Below are 19,920 nucleotides of genomic sequence, written 5' to 3'. Positions count from 1 at the left end.
TTTATCAAATTTATTAAAATTGGTTATTAGCCTAAAGATAATATCATTATTTCTGTTAACTGTACATAAAGTGGAAGTTAAACGACTGTTAAAAGGAGGTACTCTTAAACCGGTGTTGTCAAGTATATATTTACAGTTTAATTTGTTAGTATAACATTTTTTAATAAAAATAAAGTCAAGTAATTCTCTTCGACTTGAGAGAGATATCAGATTGGGTAGAGGAAGTTGTTTTTGATTAATAATATTTATTAATTTATTCTGTATATTTTCGATTTTAATATTATCGCACATATTGATGTTGTTCCAAATTACTGAGCAGTATTCTAGTTTTAACCTAATTAATGCTAAATAAAGTGAGAGGATAGAATCAGTTTTGGTAGCATAACATGTGACATATTTAATTAAAGCTAATGTTCTTTGGGAACTAGAAATTAAATGTTGAACATGTTGGTGAAAGAACAATTTAGAATCTAGAATTATACCTAAATCTTTGAGAGAAGAGGATTTCTGAATTAAGGTGTTGCCCAATTTATAATCGTATTTGATAGGACGGTATTTTCTGGTAAAGGATATTATTTTTGTTTTGCCTTTGTTGAGGGTCACAAGATTAGCTTTACACCAGTTATTAATTTCATTAATGTCAGTTTTTAATAATAAACAGTCATTAAAAGAGAAAATTTTTCTACTTGTTTTTAGATCATCTGCGAATAGTGTGCCAGAAGAATGATTCAGAATTTGAGTAATATCATCAATAAATATGTTAAAAAGTAAAGGAGACAAGGTACCACCTTGAGGAACTCCAGAACTAGCTATAAAATTTGAAGAATTGGAGTTGTTGATAGATACAAAAAAAGTTCGATTTTTAAGGTAGCTAGAAAACCAATTAACATAATTGTCACTAAGACCGAAATTATGTAACTTGCCTAATAGTAATGAATGGTTTACAGTATCGAAAGCTTTAGCAAGATCAAAATAGCAGGCATCTACCTGACCCCTGCTAATGACTTCATTAAAAATAGGATTGAGGAAAGTAATTAGATTGGTGGCTGTGGTCATTCCTGATCTAAAGCCATGTTGATTACTAGATAAACGATTTTTTAGTTGGAAATTAGTGATTTTAAAAACTATTTTTTCAAAAATTTTAGAGAGACCATTTAATAGTGATATTGGTCTATAGTTAACCACATTTAATTTGCTACCGTTTTTATGAATTGGAATGACCTTTGCAATTTTCCATTTATTTGGAAAAACTTGGGTTCTTAAACTAGTATTAAATAAATGTTTTAATAGGGGTACTAATAAATTTGAACAGTCTTTCAGAATAAAATTAGGAATCCCGTCGGGTCCTGTAGACATTGAGGGTTTTAGAGCCCTTATGCCCCAAAGCACAAGGCTGTCAGAAACAGAGGGAACAGATATTGTATCAAGGAATGAATTTAAGGTGGGAACTTGGTAATTGACATTAGAGGACACATAAACACTTGAAAAGTATTCAGCAAATACATTAGTCAACACCACTGGATCACTAGATACAACATCATTAACTTTTAACGAATGCTGTTCATGATAACCATTTTTTATTAATTTGACATAGCGCCAAAACTTCTTAGGGTTGTTCTTGATATTATTGTTAGTGGTTCTGGTCCAATTTATTTTATCACGCTTGATAAGATATTTGGTTTGTTTTCGAAAGAATGAAAATTTAGTATAATAGTACATATTTTTGTTTCTTCTGTAAAGTTTGTGAAAATGTTTCTTGGATTTTAAAGCTTGAATTAAGTCTTTTGAAAACCAAACAGGGTATTTAGATGGTTTGCTAATGAAAACGGGGATGAATTCATTAATATTGTGACATATAAAAGTAGTTAATTGATCAACAAGATAGTTAACATCAGTAGATTCATAGTTTTTAACAGCATTGTAAAGACCAAGATAGTCACCATTTATATAGGACCTAGAGACTCTAGTAGAACTGACCACATAAGGAATGCTGTCAGATATTATTTTTATAATTAAGGCAGGATGATATGGGTCTTCAGTGACAAGTGCTTCATCCGCATGAGATACTGAACATTGCGAGATGTTTGTAAAACAAAGATCTAAGAGATTTTTGGATGATAAGATTGTATTATACTGAAATAGACCAAGACTAGATATAAAGTTTATAAGATATTGTGCTTTAGTCTTGATGTGCGTGTGCACGATGTTGGTAGTTAGATTATTGGTCCAATCAACACCTGGGACGTTAAAATCACCAAGTAGCACTAACTCATCTTGATAAGCAGCCAGTTTATCTTATAAAATCTCAAAATAAGATGAATAAATATTTGGTGATGTTTGGGGTGGTAAATATATATTGCCAATTATAAAGGATTTATTCTGAGACATTTTAACTTTTAACCAAACAGATTCAATTCCGGGGTGGTCCAGGTTAACAATAGGCTGAATAGAAGTGAATTTAAACTTATTGACTGCTATCAAAACACCGCCACCATGATCTTTAGAAGTCAGCAAGGCGTCTCTATCATTTCTGTAGATTGAGTATTGGTCTGTGAAGTAGTGGGAATTAATGCTAACATCGTTGAACCAGGTTTCAGTTAGACAGATAAAATCATAATTAGAGATAATAATGTTTTCATAGAATTCTTTTGATTTAGTTCTTAGACCACGGACGTTTTGATAAAAAATTTCCAATTCCTTTGAAATAGGGTGCACGAAAACCAATTACGGTGCTCCTCCTGGCACCGGAGACAGGTTCGTTGCAGTGACACCAGCTGATAAGGGCTTCATGGGGATGACAGTCTTATCAGTGCTGACGGAATTATTTGATGTAGAGTCACTGGTAGTAATTTGTTCCGGGTGGAGTTTACCGTAGAAGGGACTGATTAAGCACCCACTCGGCCAGAATACTATGTTATTTATTCTATTAAAATCTTCTTCAAGTACTACTATGTGAAACGAAGCGTAAGAATCAAATTTGGTTCTAAGTTTCACTATCTTAACATGTGAAAGATTGAGTTCATTAGTTATATAGTCAACTATCTCGTTTGCTTGAACAGAAGGATCAAAACGAGTAACAAACAGTGCTTTTGTTCTTCTCGGAACAGGCTTGACGACCGTTTTAAGGGTGGGAATATTCCTTATTCCCATTGCATCGGTGTTTTCTTTCTTTCCGGCTCAAGCTTGGATTCTGTATTCACATTCATTTTGGATTTTCGTGCATTTTGGACAACGGTGAAGCCGTCAGAGTCAGCATGTTGGTTGGTGTGGTTGTTTTTGGTGACATCGCTTTTTTTCTCGCTGCGTCGGAAGTAGGTCACTGGACGGACGCCCGTTACCCGAGACGCTCTGTGCTGCTACACGTTCAGTTTTTTTGTCGCTCGAAGACTTCATTAAAGCCTGACTATAAGATATCTCACTTTTATTTATTACAAACAAACTTTCTTTTATTGAGATGAGTTCTTGTTTAATCACAGCCGTTTCAGAGCGGGAGTCGATAATGAAGTGTTACAAGAAATTCGAGGAAGACGGCTGTTTGTGCGATGCAAAACGGTCGGGTCGGCCAGGCGTGTCACAACAGACAGTGGATTGTGTACGGGACGTGATGGTGCGGAGTCCCAAGAAGTCAACTTATGGGGCTAGTGCAGAATTGAACATCCCTCAGCCAACAGTGTGGAAAATTCTTCGTAAGCGATTAAGAGTGAAGCCGTACAAATTGCAGCTTCTGCAAGCCATCAGCCATGATGACAAATTGCTCCGACTGCAGTTCTGCATTGTCATGTAGAACCGTCATGAAGACGATGACTTTTCAAGCAAATTAATCTTCAGTGACGAAGCTACTTTTCATCTGTCAGGAAGAGTCAACCGACACAACACATGCATATAGGAGACAGAGAATCCACATGCAACTCTCGAACACGTCAGAGATTCGCCAAAAGTTAACGTGGTCTGTGCCATGTCAAACAAGACAGTTTATGGCCCCTTCTTCTTTGCTGAGAGAACTGTCACTGGTATCACCTACCTCGACATGCTGCAATTGTGGCTTATGCCACAACTTGAAGCTGATAGCAGGGACTTCATCTTCCAACAAGATGGTGCTCCACCTCATTACCACAATGTGGTACGAGATTATCTGAATGAGACATTGCCACATCGCTGGATGGGCCGTGGGGCGGCCGCATGACAAGTGCTACTCCCGTGGCCACCACGATCACCGGACTTGACACCTTGCGATTTATTCTTGTGGGGATACATCAAGGATAGTGTTTATGTTCCACCTGTACCATAGAACCTTGACAAATTGAGACACTGCATCGTAGCAGCTGCTCTTACCATCACTCCTGATATTCTGGGTCGGGTATGGGCAGAATTGGACTATCTATTAGATGTGTGTCGTGTGACGCAAGGTGAACACATAGAACCTTTATAACTAGTGGAAAAAAAAAACTTTGAGAGTTTTTCTTTCACGTGGTATATAATTTGTTACATAATTCTTAGCCACTTCACTGTACCGATTTTTTGAAATGTTTCACGGACTTTATAATTACCCTATACTTTTGCATCTGATACATTCATTTTCAGCACATTTTATTTTAAAAGTTAGTTTTAAAGCATCCAAATATTTCTCACAGTTTTTGTGATTTTACACTTCAATACACAAAATTGAAAAATATTTTTGTCCCTCACTTCCAAGGAATAGAATATTAAGTTAAATATGATATATGTACACACAATATATTGTTTAAGAAAATATTTTGCTAATAAATGACAAGTTTACAAAACTATTACTATGTTTAATCATTTGACAGTGCTGTTATGTGCTCATGAATTAATTCTATTTCTTTATTTACTTCACTGAGCAGTTAAAAATTTTTTACCTATTAGTTACCTTATCTCCCTAGCACAGTGTTTCTTGACTTTTGCTGCATTTAATTGAAATTGGTAAATTTTCCTTTATTCCTCCATGCTATTCACATAATAAGAATAGGTATATCGCGCTGCATGCAGGATGGGATTTGTGATTTTAACTGCTTGAACTCGCACAATAAGTGAAAACCTGAAAATGCTTATTGAGCTGTCAATGAATGGCCCTGCCTGTAGCCATCCTGACACTTATCCATACAATATCCAGAACTTTAACACAGGAAGGACTCTTCAATCAACTCCATCACAAAGGTTTGTAACAAGTTTTTGTAGTTATATGAGCTTTTTACATACACTGTGAATATACCAAAAAAATTATAAAGCTTTAAGCATAATGCATTTGATTAAGGACCATATTTATCTGGGGTATAATGCAAAAGGGGCAATGTGTTTAGAATAGAAAATTAGGATGTATGTTTTTTAAAAATCAGGATGGTCAAGATAATGGAATGTTGAGGTATGCTACGCAGTAACTGTTTTCAAAACAAAGTGCTTACACACGTAACAAAGAATCATGGCTACAGAGGTAATATGCTGTAACGAAGATTCCTGATTGACATCATTAAATTGTAGAAATATCAGCATTTTTATTTATTCATATTATTGGGAAACAGATAGGCATCCTTTCAGTGCATCTAGTATTAAGATAGGCCCATTTTCAAATTGTTAAATAAGGTGCATTTCTGAACTGCGGATTTTCTGTGTCAAGTACTAGATCTCAAGTGGAGGAATAAAGAAAATTTTTACTACCCGGATGGGCTCTGTGTTGTGCCAAGAAAAACCAAATAGATGCCACTCAGATACCATTTAAAATATATAAATAAAATAATTTAAGATTAAGTTTGCTTGTAGTAACAAAATATCTATTAATTATATTTATAACTCTTATTAATGCACTTACTTTCATGCCAGTAGGTTAATCAGGGAGCAGCTTATATGATTAATTTAATCTAAATTCACAATAACAAAATGCTACACACATTTGTCACTTCCAATTCTAACCTAAAACTATTAATGGGTCACAAAAATAGGGAGAACTTATGTAATCCCTGATAGTGCTAGGATGGCACATAAATAAAAGATTAATACCATTAACAATGTAATGTTTACCTTTACAAACACCACTTCTTGCCCAATTTCACTTGTACTTTCTTCGGTGGGCTCCATCGAAGACACGACACATCAACAGTCATCCTTGGACCTTTTAACTGTGAAGTCTTTATGTACTCCTCAACGATCTTGTGTGTGACACAGATCACATGCTGCCCTTTCCAGTACTTTACCATGTTCATCGACTGCAGGGCGTAGATGATGTCTGTCTGCGCGATGCTCGTCATTTCACTGCCAAAATAACAACTTTAGTGAATTTTACACTCTCATAGTTTCAACTATCCATAGAGAAGAATACAAAAAAAATATTGAAAATACTGTGAATACTGAAAATCCTCGCTAATTTTTTATATAGCTAAATATGGAATTTTTTCCACCCTTCCTTTTTACATTTTCCTCAATTTTTAAACATAATAATTACTTTTTTCTTTTGAAAATACCAGTAGATACATATTATTTCCACAGCACTGCTGTTTATTCCTAATAAGAGCAAAATTATTTACGATACATATACATAACACAACCCAATAAAAATTTCATATCTGTAGAGCATGTGCAATCCTTAGTTTGCAGTGTGCAGTGTAATGGATATTCACTCTCTCTTTCCAATACACAATTTATGTCATAAGCGCTATCCTTGTTTCAGTGTGCACTGTTGCCAGATATAGGAATGGAAGTTTTAGACACAACTATGTAATGTATTTGAAAAATTAAGTTTCTCTAAGGTCATAAAACATTTAAAAATAAATCTGAAACAGTGTATGCTGTAAAAGGAATTAAAATGATAATTGGGAAATAATGCATCTTATTGTTGTATTTCATCAAAAAAAATTATGGAGACGGAGCCGAATGTTGCCATCTTGGTTTCACCTTTTAGAATTTAATATTAAGATGTTGTATCTGTTCAAGCATATTATATGATTTAATGGAATGCCAGAAATAAAAAGTTAAGGCCCCCCAACACAAGATCAGTCCAGCTCCCAGTTCGGACTGCTCAGTCCAAACACAATCAGTCCACATGCTCAAGTCGTACCAAACAGTCCAAACTACAGTTAGGACTAAACTGAAGCCTCCCCCCACACAATCAGACTTGGTGTTGGTGTTGCTGTTGCTGTCTGATGTATTGTTTCATCGTAGAATATGGAAGAAACATTGCATGCTGCAGTTGGAGTTCCACAATTAATTATACAAAGCAAAAAAAGCAAAAAGTGTAAACAAAGATGTCTGCCACGACAACCAGCTGAGACTGATGGACTCACTGCTTGGACTGGCGAGACGCTGTCCCCACACACGACAGTTCTCTCGAGCTGAGTTCCCTCGAGCCCACAGTTCAATTTGATGGAAAGCTATCAGTTCATCAGTCCATCAGTTCTGACTGATAAGTCAGCCAAATTGTCAAAAATATATCTTTATATTGAGATATCGTAGGGAATTTATGAAGTCAACAACAAGGCGGTGCTACCCGTATGCATGTGCCGGCGTGCTGCGAAGGCAGGGGGAAAAGGTTTCAGCTGACAACCTGTGTAAGTCCCTGCAGCCTTGAGCGAGGTGGTTCATCTTAGTCCAGCTGACCTGTACGCAAGGTGGTTGAACAGTGGTCACGCCAAGAAATCGGGCACTGATTGATTAGCGGGTCCGGTGTCACGTAAGCAGGCGCAATGGCTCGACCAGAACAGAAGGCAGTGTGTGCATGTTGAATGAGTCGACCAGAAATCTTGGTGCAATTATGCACATCTAGCCAATGGAGGCAGCTGACATTGAGCTAAGTGCATTCCTTTTAAGAATATTCATAGGCCTCTTAGTTGTTGTTCGGATGGTTGTTGCGGAGGATGTTGTAGGCTTTTGGGGAGATGACGACAACGACGACGATGATGATGTGTCTTTTTATGTCGTGTCATGTTGTGACGCAGGCCTGATCATCTGGAGGGCCATATGACCAAAATTCATAAGTCATGTAGCTAAGTATCTAGTATCATTTATATTTTTTCTGGTTGCAAGTCAGAAGATGAGGTTTACTTTATTATATTTAAGATGTTAAGTAGTTTGTGACTACTGTGGCATTGTTTTCTCTCTGCTGACATAAGAGTATAATTATTTTCATAATATAAAAGGTTCAGATAGTAAATACTGTTTCTGATATAGTTTGTGAATTGCTGACAGTAATTAATTTAGTAGGCCCAGTAAGTTTAGTTAGGTCATTTGATGACAGGTTAGGGAAAGTACCCTCCTCCTTGGTTTGTTTTCAATTTTAATTGTGTAAAGAGAAGTATAAAAGTTTTAATTTCAAAAACAATATTTCAATTTATATTCTGTTTTGGACAGAAGTAACAACAGTTCCATACAGGAACATTATGAGCTGTTACTCTATGGAACGCAAATCTTTTTCAGCTGTTGTCTCATTGGATGTTGGTAGTACTGTGTCTAGAGAAAAAAGAGAAAGAAGATCTACACAGGGTGCTTTGTAATCAAAGACAACAAAGATCCAGTGGCATACAACATAGACTTTTTTCTGGTTAATTGTTTTTGCTGTAATATTTTTTTTAAGTCAATTTTCATCAATATTCTAGGTAAACCAATCCCTCACTTAGCACGACTAATGTTTTTAAAAATGTTTCTGTTATTCGAAAATGTGTATTCTAAAGCTTTATTCTCCATAAATAGCAAAAGTAAATTAACTTATAGTACTCCGAAATGTGTACGGAAATATTCTTCACGTAATATAAATGCATAGAATAACACTCACGATAAATACGCCACGCCATTTATCTTTATAAGCCTATCATCAAATCCTTTATGACAAATACGTTACTGCGTTAATGGAGGGTAGGTGGTTATGTACTTCAAAATTAAAGTGCTTATTTGCGTATCACCTTTAAGGACACAATTTTTTTACATTACACCATTCATTCAACAACCGTTTCTACGTGAATCATCTGTTCATTTCTGTTCCGATGTCTAATGTCAAACATATTCCTGCTAGTACAACCAAAACCATAAGATTTATATAAACGTTTGATAGAGTCCTTATTTATGATATGTAAGATTGTACAAACAGTTAACTTGCTTAAAACTAAAGTAAAACCAACATAACTGTGGCCTTCATGTTATTCTTAATGCCGTAATACTTCTAGTTTTGTCTCAAATACTTGAACACGAAGCATTACGCTCTCACTTGGAAGCCATGATTCCAACTGCCGGTGCTTGAAAATGTACAGTTACCAGCCACTGGTTAGACTGAAGTTCATCACGGAGAGGTCTGTGGCCGGGTAACAACGGTACGGCCAGACGCAAACACATTTGGTCCTTTACACCCAATAGCAGCAACTAAACTTGCCATAGCTGATGTTTGTACAACAGCCGATAGCGTAGTCAGATATACATAGGCATTCAAACTATATGCTAACTGTATGTCATAGTACATCTGTTGTTCACTGAGTGAAGCAGACTTCGTGGTGTCATGGCCAAATTTTTTTTTGCCTGTGGTGATTTCCTGCTAACAGAAATTTACTGATACGGTATTCAAGACTAGAGCAGTAAAATTAACATTGCGCTAAATAAATATGCGCTATCTGAAGTCGTGCTTGGTGAGGGATTGGTGTACTTTTTTAAAATATACTAACTGTGATTTTTATTTTATTACTAAGATATATTTTCTTTATCTGCGTTCATTACCATAATGATATAATTTTTTTTAAAATTTAAGTTCACTGTTTCTTTTGTACGGTATTTTGGTTTTATACTGAGCCTACTGCTAAGATCTCTGCTGCTTCCTTGCTTGCCATCAATCTGTTCTGTAATATTATTTAAATTTTGCAGTATTCACTTTTATTTTGATGAATTATGCTTTGCTACAGATTAAGAAGTTTCAAGTTTCTAAAGTAACGAAGTAATGATAAACATCATACAATTATTTCCGTATCACTATTTAAGAAAACACAAATTTACCCTTCACAAAACTAACGGTTGTCTAAAGAAAACTTTGTGTATTCAAAGATAATATTTGCTTTCTGCTACATGGTTTAGATATTTTTAGTGCATTCCAGATAAACATTTTGGGAATAAAATTCTGTACATCATTCCTTTCAATAACTGTACAATTTTCCACTTAAAAATAGCTGTCTGTACTTATTCCAAATAACCACATAACAGAACAAGTGGCATTACAAAATTAAAGTAATACTGATAAAAAAAACAACACAAAAATGAAATGTACAGATTAGCTGGACTGCACACATGCACATCTGTAATTCTTTCATCTGTATATTCACAAAAGCACAAACCTAAATCTAATAATATATTTTTCCACACCAACAGCATTTACCTGAGAGCTTTGATGGACACAGTTCCTCTAAAGTCCCTGAGAATGTCAAGCAACACCCATGACCAATAGGAACGATAACTCAACTTGCCAAGATCTGATAATGGCTTCTCAGGACTACCAACAGTGCATTCTAGTTTTGATAACTCATAACTGAATGCAATCAAGAATTTCCCATATCCCAATCGCTGGTAAGGTGGCAGTGTCATAATACAAGCAACATTATTTCCTTCATGGGACTCTTTTTCCTATAAAAAAAAACAAACAAAATTAATATAATTTTTAAGGAATTACACATATGGAGAAATAAATTTCAACACCCTAACTTTATAACACATTTATACACACACTTATAAACATTTGCTTACACAAAAAACAAAAAATAAAAATTATAAGCAATAACTTATATTTCATATTATGATTTACTGTCAATATCATGTTGCTATTGACAAAATCATCTTCAAGCCTATGAATATGCACTAAAAGTGGCAAAAAAAAATGATAATAATAATGAAAAACTGTGTTTGATGTATTTATAATTAAAATTTATTGCAGTTTACAGCTTGGTCATAATGGGTGTTCATGTTGTTCACTATAGCTTATAAGTTCTAGTATTAAAAATTAAATAAAATCATAAATTGTAATAAACTGAAATAAATACTGTTGAAAAGCATTAAATACTTGATCTTAGATTTGCAGAGTGCAAATGTCAAAAAATTTTTCGCCATGCATTTTATTATTTTGGGTTTGTGGTAACAATTTTTTTTTCCCCAAACACACAAGCAGTAGCAACTACACACTGGCAATTTATCTATTGACCTATATCAAATATAAAAAAAACAACATACAAACAATATACAGTTTAGCACATTTTAATTAATTGCAGTGAAATAGTACAAAATAAAAATTGCAAAGTTACCTTTACCACTACTTCAATTTTAGAGGATTAAGAGCTTCTAATAATTAAAATAACAGACCTTATGGAGTAAACTGACACGCACCTTAGAGAAGTAACCTACTAGATGAGCACCCTGTTTGTCCACTTCACACAATATGTAAAACATGAAGGGCTCAACATCAAAATAGAGTGTCTTGTGGTCCAAGAAAAGCTTTGCCAATAGACACAAATTCTGGGTGTAAACTTTGTGGTCTTTGCCATCTACTTCCCAGACAGACAGAGTACCTTTACGATATATCTCCTTACCGCGAGGTTGGCGCCAAGTACACTCACGCTGTAACAAAATAATGCTTAACTAAAAAAACCGTAAGAACAAAATACTACAATGTTTACAAAGAAAATCAATAATACTCTATCCAAGGATTAGTTGCTTTTCAAATAATTAATTTTTTACTAATCAGACAAAAGTTTTTAAATATAACAATGTAAGTGGGATTTTGTTACGTCAGGGTTTGGATTGCAGTATAAATTACCCCATAAAGTAATCTTCAAAATTCTTGAATTTGTATCCTTAAAACTTAAACTAACAGTACATATTACTACAGGGTGTCTAGTGCCAAGCATTTTTAAAATTCCCTGACATTTCCAGGTTTTCCAGACTAATTGAAAATTTTCCAGACATACTTAAAAATAATAATAAATACCACATGTGAAAACAATTAACTCGCCAACTTAAATACAGTAGTATTACTTGATTTTGGTTCTCAATTATTTTATGAACCATGCACACAGACTTACGATACACAATGTTAAGACAGACACACAGACATATGTATTCTAATTAAATTTAAATTTTCATTGCTCAAAAAGTTTAGACTCACCTCTTTATTGAAGTGCTACATTCAGTCACAATAAAACTATCCAAATGTCAAGATGTGTTCTGCTTATAAGAATATGATACACAATTAACCTTCAAATCCTGTCTCAAAAACAGTTTCCAGTCTCCAAACACAGTCTTCAAATTCACAAAATTGCATCATTAATCTTAAAAAAAACTTCTATATAGTAAATTGTAGCTGTACGTACATATAAATGAATATAAACATATATGACATGGATCTTAAAGAAATATAAAATTATAGCATAAATATTAATAACTTAGGTCTTTTTGTGAAAATAATGATTGAATTTAGTAGGCCTAAACACTACAAAATGGGGTCTATTATCACTGCACTACGTTTTAAGAGCTTCTATTCGAGAATCAAGAATTGCACTTTCATTTTGGGCATCTTCTAAAATTTTCTTTTTTCTTGCCTGAAGCTCTGCAAGTTCAGCAGCAATTTTACGTTTCAAGATGTTAGTTTCTGCTTTTTCTTGAGAAAGCTCCTTCTGCTTTTGCAAATAGTCTTTAAAGTTGGAGTGTGCATTACGAGCTGCATGTATAAGCTGCTTTGTTACAGGGAAATCATCAATTCCCCCAGCTGCAGAGACACTATCATGAATTCTCCTTTGAGCTACGAGAGATATTTCTTGTTGATTTTCCACCAGACATTCCTTGTTCACAGAAAATCCTCTTTCCAGAGCAGCATTGCCATGTGAAAAGATGAAAATCATCTTCAGGAAAGATGCCAAATTTTTTGTTTCCTCAAATGAACAAATTTTCAACTGATCAAACCAAAACTGATCAAGGCGAAATTTACTGCGTGTGTATATCTTCACATTTTCTTGCACTAACTTTACAGCACACACTTGCTTGAATTCTCTACAAATTTTATCAGCTTGCACTCCAGAAATCCAGTTATTGCATACAAACTACTGAAGGGTCAATGAATGAAATGCTCCTAGTCAAACTGAGAGTAAGTGGAGAGCGATTCAAAATCTTCTTCACAAGTTCTTGTAGGCACTTAGAACATTCATGCTTGAATAACTCAATGTCTTTCTGTGTTAAGTTCTTTTCAGAACGCAATTCTGCTTTTGTTCCAAAACCCAGGTCAACATTTTTGTGAGACATAAGATTTGTTCCTGATAAATCAATCGCAGACAAGGGTTTTGATTCAATTACTTCAGGTTTGACAAACCTTATCATAAGATTTTTAACAACAGCACAAAAATCTGAATAAAGAAAAGGAGCCATTGGTTTATCGGTCTGAAATTCTTTCAGAAAAGGTTCAATTTCAGATGCCACAGATGAAAAAAATGCAAGTTTAGGACCAAGCAATTTATCACGAAGAGCATTCTTAACTACCATAAAGCTTGCACACTTTGGTTCAGACTTTGAACAAAGTGACTGAATGTATTTGAGCAAATAGGGCAGTAATTTCAAGGCTCTGTTTGCTACACACACATTATCTAACCAACGAACTGCACAAAATTTCAAAGGAAACAAATCTGATCCTGTTATGCGGATAAAATCTGCACGACGACTAGGGATATTGTAAAAAAGATTGTGAATTGCACGTAAAAATGGAATAATTTCCCATTCTGTTCCTTTCATTGCTGTCTTGAAAGCACAGTGCAATGAATGCAGACCACAAGTGCCAATATCCAAAATTACACCTTCATGTGGACGGCCTTCTTTTAAATCTTCTCTTAGATCTTTTAAAAAGCGTAAGTTCACATTCGGACCATCCATAGACACTTGAAGTATCTTGTGTAAAAGAGCAGAAGTTAACGCACTTTTGAATGCATAAAGTAAATCTGCTGCAGTTGAGTGACCCAAGAAAACAGAGGTTAAGTAGCGAGTACAAGTCACATTCTTGACATCGTCCCAATACCGCACCGTTAAATCCATCTGCTGTTTTTGCACAACCTTATTTAAACTTTCATCAAAACCGATGACAATATGTGAACAATTTGATATAGCAGCTTTTAGATCTCGCTCGAGTTGTGGCGCCAAGCCATGAACAATAGTGTAAGATACTTTTGCTTTGCTCAATTTCATTTTTGCTGCAATATTGCTGTCAGGGTACATCTTGCGCTGGATTGAAACACTACTTTCAGCATTCCGTAACGAGTTATGTGATGTTACACAAAACAAACACCACATGACCTCTGCTCTTGTCACATTATCATTCAACAAATATGTTTTCAATAACTTTGATTTCTTTTCTACAGATGTGCATGTGCAAATACATGAGCATGCTGAGCCAGCAACTGCATTTTCTAACAACTTCAGTACATTAGGTGATGGTGATAACTTTGAACCCTCAGAAACTGATGAATTCTGAATAGATTCTGATGATACTTCAGGTACATCTGTTGACTTTACTTGCGAAGTTGTTTTTGATAGCCCTGTCTTGCAAAAAATTGTAATTGGGACCGATTTACTGGCTGCCTGTAATCTTTTTCTATGCTTAGCCCCAGACGCATGACTTGTGAGAGCTTGTTTCCCCATGTTGCTAAGCTCAAACTTTTGCTTGCACACATCACACCATGCAGAATAGGGATTTATTTCAATACCCTTCACCCACGCATACATTGGGTCCTGGCTCCATTCAGCTCTGAATACCGTTTTTCTAAATTTTGAAGGCGGCATGACACCTTGAGCTGGGAACAAACACAGATGTTAAAAATGAATACTTTTTCTAAAAATTACAGCTTACATACAGAAAGTACATTTTGAGTTGATACAGAGTAACCAAAACCCTATCAAATATCTGCAATCTTATCAACATACTACATCCTTACTGGTTAGTGCCTACTTCATGAGTGTAACAGCTGAATTAACATAACCTTATTAAAAGTTATATATTATTCCTGTATCAAGTGTATATTCACAGGCAGCCTGCATCACAAACTTAATCACAGCTATAATTTAAAAAAGGTTTGTACCTTCACAGCAAAAAAAAAGTTCTTTGTTGATAATTACAGTCCAAAATAGCCTACAGTTAATTTAAATAAGGTTTCATTTTTTACCTGATGGTACTTTGCAATATCATTTAAGTATGTTAGGTTATGTGTTGTTCTAAGAACAATAGGTAAGTTATAAAAAAAATTTTCACTTTTGGAAAAACCCACCCATTCTCACGGTTTAAAAATAATTTGATCTCCAGTTAAACATAATCCAGTAGGCCATCATGCAAAATAACTGTTTACAAACAAAAAAATAATTGCATTCATAACCTAAAAAGATTAAAATGACGTCATACTGACGTGATTATTATAACTACCGGTATTTACTTCATAACCTAATTAATTGAAAAGGTTCTGTGAAATCACACACATACAGAAATACAGATAATGCTCACTTACCTGTTAAATAAACAAAGCAGATCGTCGAGAAACTAAGTATAATTAACTACCATTAGGCCTCCGTAACGATCCAGGTTTATAACACGAATAAAAAGATATATAAACAATAACAAAAAAAATTTACGAAATCATTTTTAAGACCGAAAGCATGGAGAAAAACCGTAGCATTTTAACGCACTGGGTTGTAGTTGCCGCCTAGATAGAAAGTAACAAGATAATTATCAATGCATGACTATAAGTACGTAACCTCAATTCACCAAAATAAATAACCACAATAAATAAAACGAAAGAAACAAGTACAATAAATGCAAGCTAAAAATTGTGACGGCGTGGCTTGGCTAGCCAGGAAACGACCAAAACAACCGAAAACAAACCGAGATGTAGAAGGTATAACACGCAGTCGATAAATCGATATAAACTATATTGCGATCTATCTTAGAAGTCTAACCTCGATGTTATCGAAAAAGAAAACAACTGTTTTGCAGACGGTAACATCCAACGTAAAACAAAGCTACTTTGAAAAGTGTAGTTTCTTCGAAATGTCAATAATTATAAGTAAATTACCGTGACAGCAGAAATGTTTAAAACTAATCTTCCGTGAGATACCTAAACTATTTTAAAGCTACAGCAAAAAAAAAATTCCAGGTGTTTTTTAAAAATTCCCTGACTTTTCCCTGACATTTCCCTGACACTCAAAATTCCCTGACAATTCCCGGTTTTCCCGGTTTTCCCGGTCGCTAGACACCCTGTACTAAAATATGATATTGTAATGTCTGCACACCACCAGTGTTACATGGACCATAGGGAAACAAGACATAAGGAAGGCTGACTACGGATACAAGCAGAGGGGATGGAGAGGAGGGGGCTGGGTTTGTGATATTCATACTTTTCACCTGCTTGACAGGTTTCTTTGGAGTTAATCATGGTGTCTTTCAATTAATATATCAGGTATTTCCAAGGACTTTGCTGTGAATTTCGATTGTTTAAAATATTCGCCGCCAACAATAAAACATTACACTTACCAAGTGGTACCTGTATGTCTTTTCCAGACGCATGTACTTCAAACAGTATTCACATATCCACAGTTTAGGCTGTTTTCCATACTCTTCAGGATAGGGACTGAAGTACCACGTATCTATCTCGTAGTAACCAAAATGTATTTTATCAATGTATTTCACTTTGGTAATTGCTTCATGCTCTTTCTCTAAAGCAGCAGTTGTTGGGTCCATCTCTGCATATGTCTAAAAAATATATAGAGCTATTAGAAGAAAATATAGGCAAGCAGGACAACATCAAAACTTGCAGGCACTTCTCATTAATAAATTTTAGCATTTTTGTTAGGCCTACTTTTAATTTATTTACCCTAACAGCTAACCACTACTTTTTATATTGACAAGAATATTTTTTTTTAATTCAGGCTTAGCATATTGTTCAAAACAAAGTCATTTGAGACATAAAAAAGGCATACTAAACACTAGCCTTTGTTCAGTCCTTTGTACATGACAGTCTTGGAACAAAATGAATGAGTGTGTACATCCCTAGTATTGTACCTCTGTTGCTGAAATGTTTGTATGCAATTTATGCTAAAACAGTGCATCCTATGCATTTGCACTAGCAGAAGTGAATTTATTTATAATTCACACTTCTAAATTCAATGGCATCAAATGGAAGTCACAATTTTTGTTCGCAAAAAGATAAGACTATGTTGTTTTTTTAAAGCAAAGAAATATTTGTTAATGGTTTTTTACTATGAAGAAGTCTTATTTGACAGGGTTTGCATCGCACAGCTATGCAGAGGGCTTATGGCATCAGGGCCTCCACAAGATTATAACATATTCCGAACCACTTGGATACAGACTCAGTGCTCATAAATTCTAAACCACGACCCTCGCCACACGAGCACAACACATCAGCGGTCATGGCTCCAAGACCCCAGTAGGTTTAGGAGCTCTGAACCATAAAACACAATCCAGCAAATTTGGTTTGATTTCAAATAGATTTTGAAATTTCAGACCTATTTCCAAGTGTGGACACTATCCTTAGGAAGGAAACAAGATGTTTCCAGATGAGTTTTAAGTGACTCATAGAGGCTGTTTCAAAAAAAAAAAGAGAGAATCTTGCAGGTGATCACTTACAAGAACATAAAACGAAAATACATGTACAACTTTTTCCTTATTGCTTAGTGATGTTAAATTACTTGTAAAAAAGGTTGGGCAACCGAAGTTCATTAATGAAGGGGACAATATATCAGTTACATGGAACATTATTACACCATTTTTAGCTTACCTGCAAATAGTTTTCCATAATTAAAAAAATTTACAAAAAATTATAATTATTGTGCATAACTCGCTTAGTAATTACTTCCAACCAAAATTTTTAACATGATTTTGTCTTATTATAAGTACAGAATTAGCTACCAGGCATTGTAGGTATGGTTCAGAAAAAGCATGTATATACTCTACCTCAACTTCCATAAGAAATTACATCAATAAATAGTTCAGGTGAGTTTCCAAACACTACAATTGGTTGTATGTATAGTAGTGTTTTTCTGTATAAAGTATAAATAATTTCAGTTTTAATTTTTTGTAGCAATTTAATTTTAGCATTTAAAAGATTAATTTTCTGGTTAAAATTAATTATTTTATATGTAACTCACATTTATTTAGTATTAATTATATTTAAAGCCAATTTAATATTTTTAATGTAGCTGATACAGGACATTATGAAAACTGTTAAAAGAAGTCATTTGACATCTTTTAATCATGTGACCTGCAACTAATCAAAATGCCCGTAAATTCTGTTCATCAAAAACTTGGCCAGTTAAAATTTTTTAATGATGACAGCTTCCAAAATTTTTGAAAGGTGATTCCTTTCCACTTTTATTATCTTAGAAGGCTTTGCACTTTGTTTAGATTGTATTTGAATATACAGTAAACGTAAACTCTCGATTATCCGGTTTTCGGGTTATCCGTGCTTGATTTTTTTATGAAGTTGTAAAAAAAATGACGGGGTGTAGCTACGCTGCGACTGCGCTGCGCTTTTTTTTTTACTGCTGTGTCAGACCATCGTTCCCTCGCCACCTTCACCCATCAATTTGTCACACTTTAAACCAAAAAGGAATGCCTTGACTGCTGCTTCCGGCTCAACTCCCCCCCAAGCGTTTGTTTTTGTAATCATGTCTGGTAAAAGTAAACGTAAAGTGCTGACAATAGCAAATAGCAGAGAAGTTAGAAGTTGTGAACAGGTTAAAAAAAGGAAAAAACTACCGCAAAATTAGCACAGGAATATGAAATTGGAATCCAAACCGTGCAAGACATTAATAAAGCAGCCAGTAACACAATGGGAAAGGGAGGGCTTCTTGAAACCACCGAGAGAGAGAGAGAGAGAGAGAGAGTGACAGAGAGAAAGGGAGCATGTTGTTCGCCACCAGACACCCTTTCCTCCCCCCACACCCCCACCCAACAACAGCCTTCATTCTTTCTCGACAGCTAGCTGTGAGTCATGGTCCACAGCCCCGGCGCCAGCATAGCCACGGCCCTCTCTCGCTTTGCAGCCTTTGTTTACTGCGTGAACCTTTTTTTCCTTCCAACTAACGGTATTTTTCCTTGTTTGAAGATGCCATTTAAATCACTCTTTCTTATGAAAGAGCCAACAAGGAAGCACTCGTAATAACCAGATTAGTTTAGGATTAATATTTACGTAGTCAAACTGACGGTGCATTTCAAAACTCTCGTAACTTCGAAGGTCTCGCAGTATCCCTTACTCGTAGTTATGACTATAAAGTGCATCCTAATTTTAATAGGCAGAATTAACAAGAAACAATATATTGTCGCGTGGGGTAGAAAAATAAAATGCAATAGCTGGAAGGGGGAAAAAAAGGTGTATAATATTGTGCTGTGGTTCAGACACTTATTTTGTAGTGACCCGGATAATAGGTCGTTAAAAGGGTGGAGGGAGATGCTGAGTTGGGACTGCCGCCGCTCTCCCTCCCGTAGCAATAAAGGGGACAGGAGGAGGATGGCGGCAACACAGTGCCAGTATTGTTTACGGTTCAATAAGCTGGGACACCGTATACAAAGCCTTTGCTTGTACTCATAGAATTCTACTGAAGAGACACTCTTTTGCCAGTAAATACACCATTTTTAAGTGGTGAAATGGATTATCCTGTTTTTTTTATGGGCATTCAATTATCCGGACATCGGAAGGTCCCAATTAACACGGATAATCGAGAGTTTACTGTATTTTGAAGAATAATGTTTGAAACACACGTATATCAAAACACGAAAGTGTTTTTAAACATATAAATTACTAGGGTAACTAGGGAAAAAAAAAAAAAACTGTGAAAACTATTGGGTATAATTTTACATAAGCTTACATGAACATAAAACTAATCTACCTTTAAAGATAAATTTTTCCCAAT

General features: G+C 35.0%; 2 protein-coding genes across 2 annotated transcripts in view; both read right to left on the bottom strand.

Moving 5' to 3' along the window:
* LOC134529728 (histone acetyltransferase KAT8-like) overlaps positions 1-19,920 on the bottom strand; it is a 47,700-nt gene that overhangs the window by 14,349 nt on the left and 13,431 nt on the right. Inside the window, exons 4-7 of the mRNA XM_063364111.1 lie at positions 16,523-16,741; positions 11,353-11,583; positions 10,355-10,599; positions 6,034-6,264 (exon numbers count right to left, since the gene is read on the bottom strand). Of these exons, the coding sequence (XP_063220181.1) occupies positions 6,036-6,264; positions 10,355-10,599; positions 11,353-11,583; positions 16,523-16,741 (924 nt within the window). The 3' untranslated portion in view covers positions 6,034-6,035. The remainder of the gene's footprint in view (positions 1-6,033; positions 6,265-10,354; positions 10,600-11,352; positions 11,584-16,522; positions 16,742-19,920) is intronic.
* LOC134529727 (uncharacterized) lies at positions 12,415-16,042 on the bottom strand. The gene is made up of 2 exons (XM_063364110.1): positions 15,501-16,042; positions 12,415-14,795 (listed from the first exon to the last, which is right to left on the bottom strand). The coding sequence occupies exon 2, from the start codon at positions 14,782-14,784 to the stop codon at positions 13,048-13,050; it is 1,737 nt and encodes a 578-aa protein (XP_063220180.1). The 5' UTR covers positions 14,785-14,795; positions 15,501-16,042; the 3' UTR covers positions 12,415-13,047.

Source organism: Bacillus rossius, chromosome 2 (assembly GCF_032445375.1).
Source record: "Bacillus rossius redtenbacheri isolate Brsri chromosome 2, Brsri_v3, whole genome shotgun sequence".
Lineage (NCBI taxonomy): Eukaryota > Metazoa > Arthropoda > Insecta > Phasmatodea > Bacillidae > Bacillus > Bacillus rossius.
This window is presented reverse-complemented; position numbering and strand designations above follow the sequence as displayed.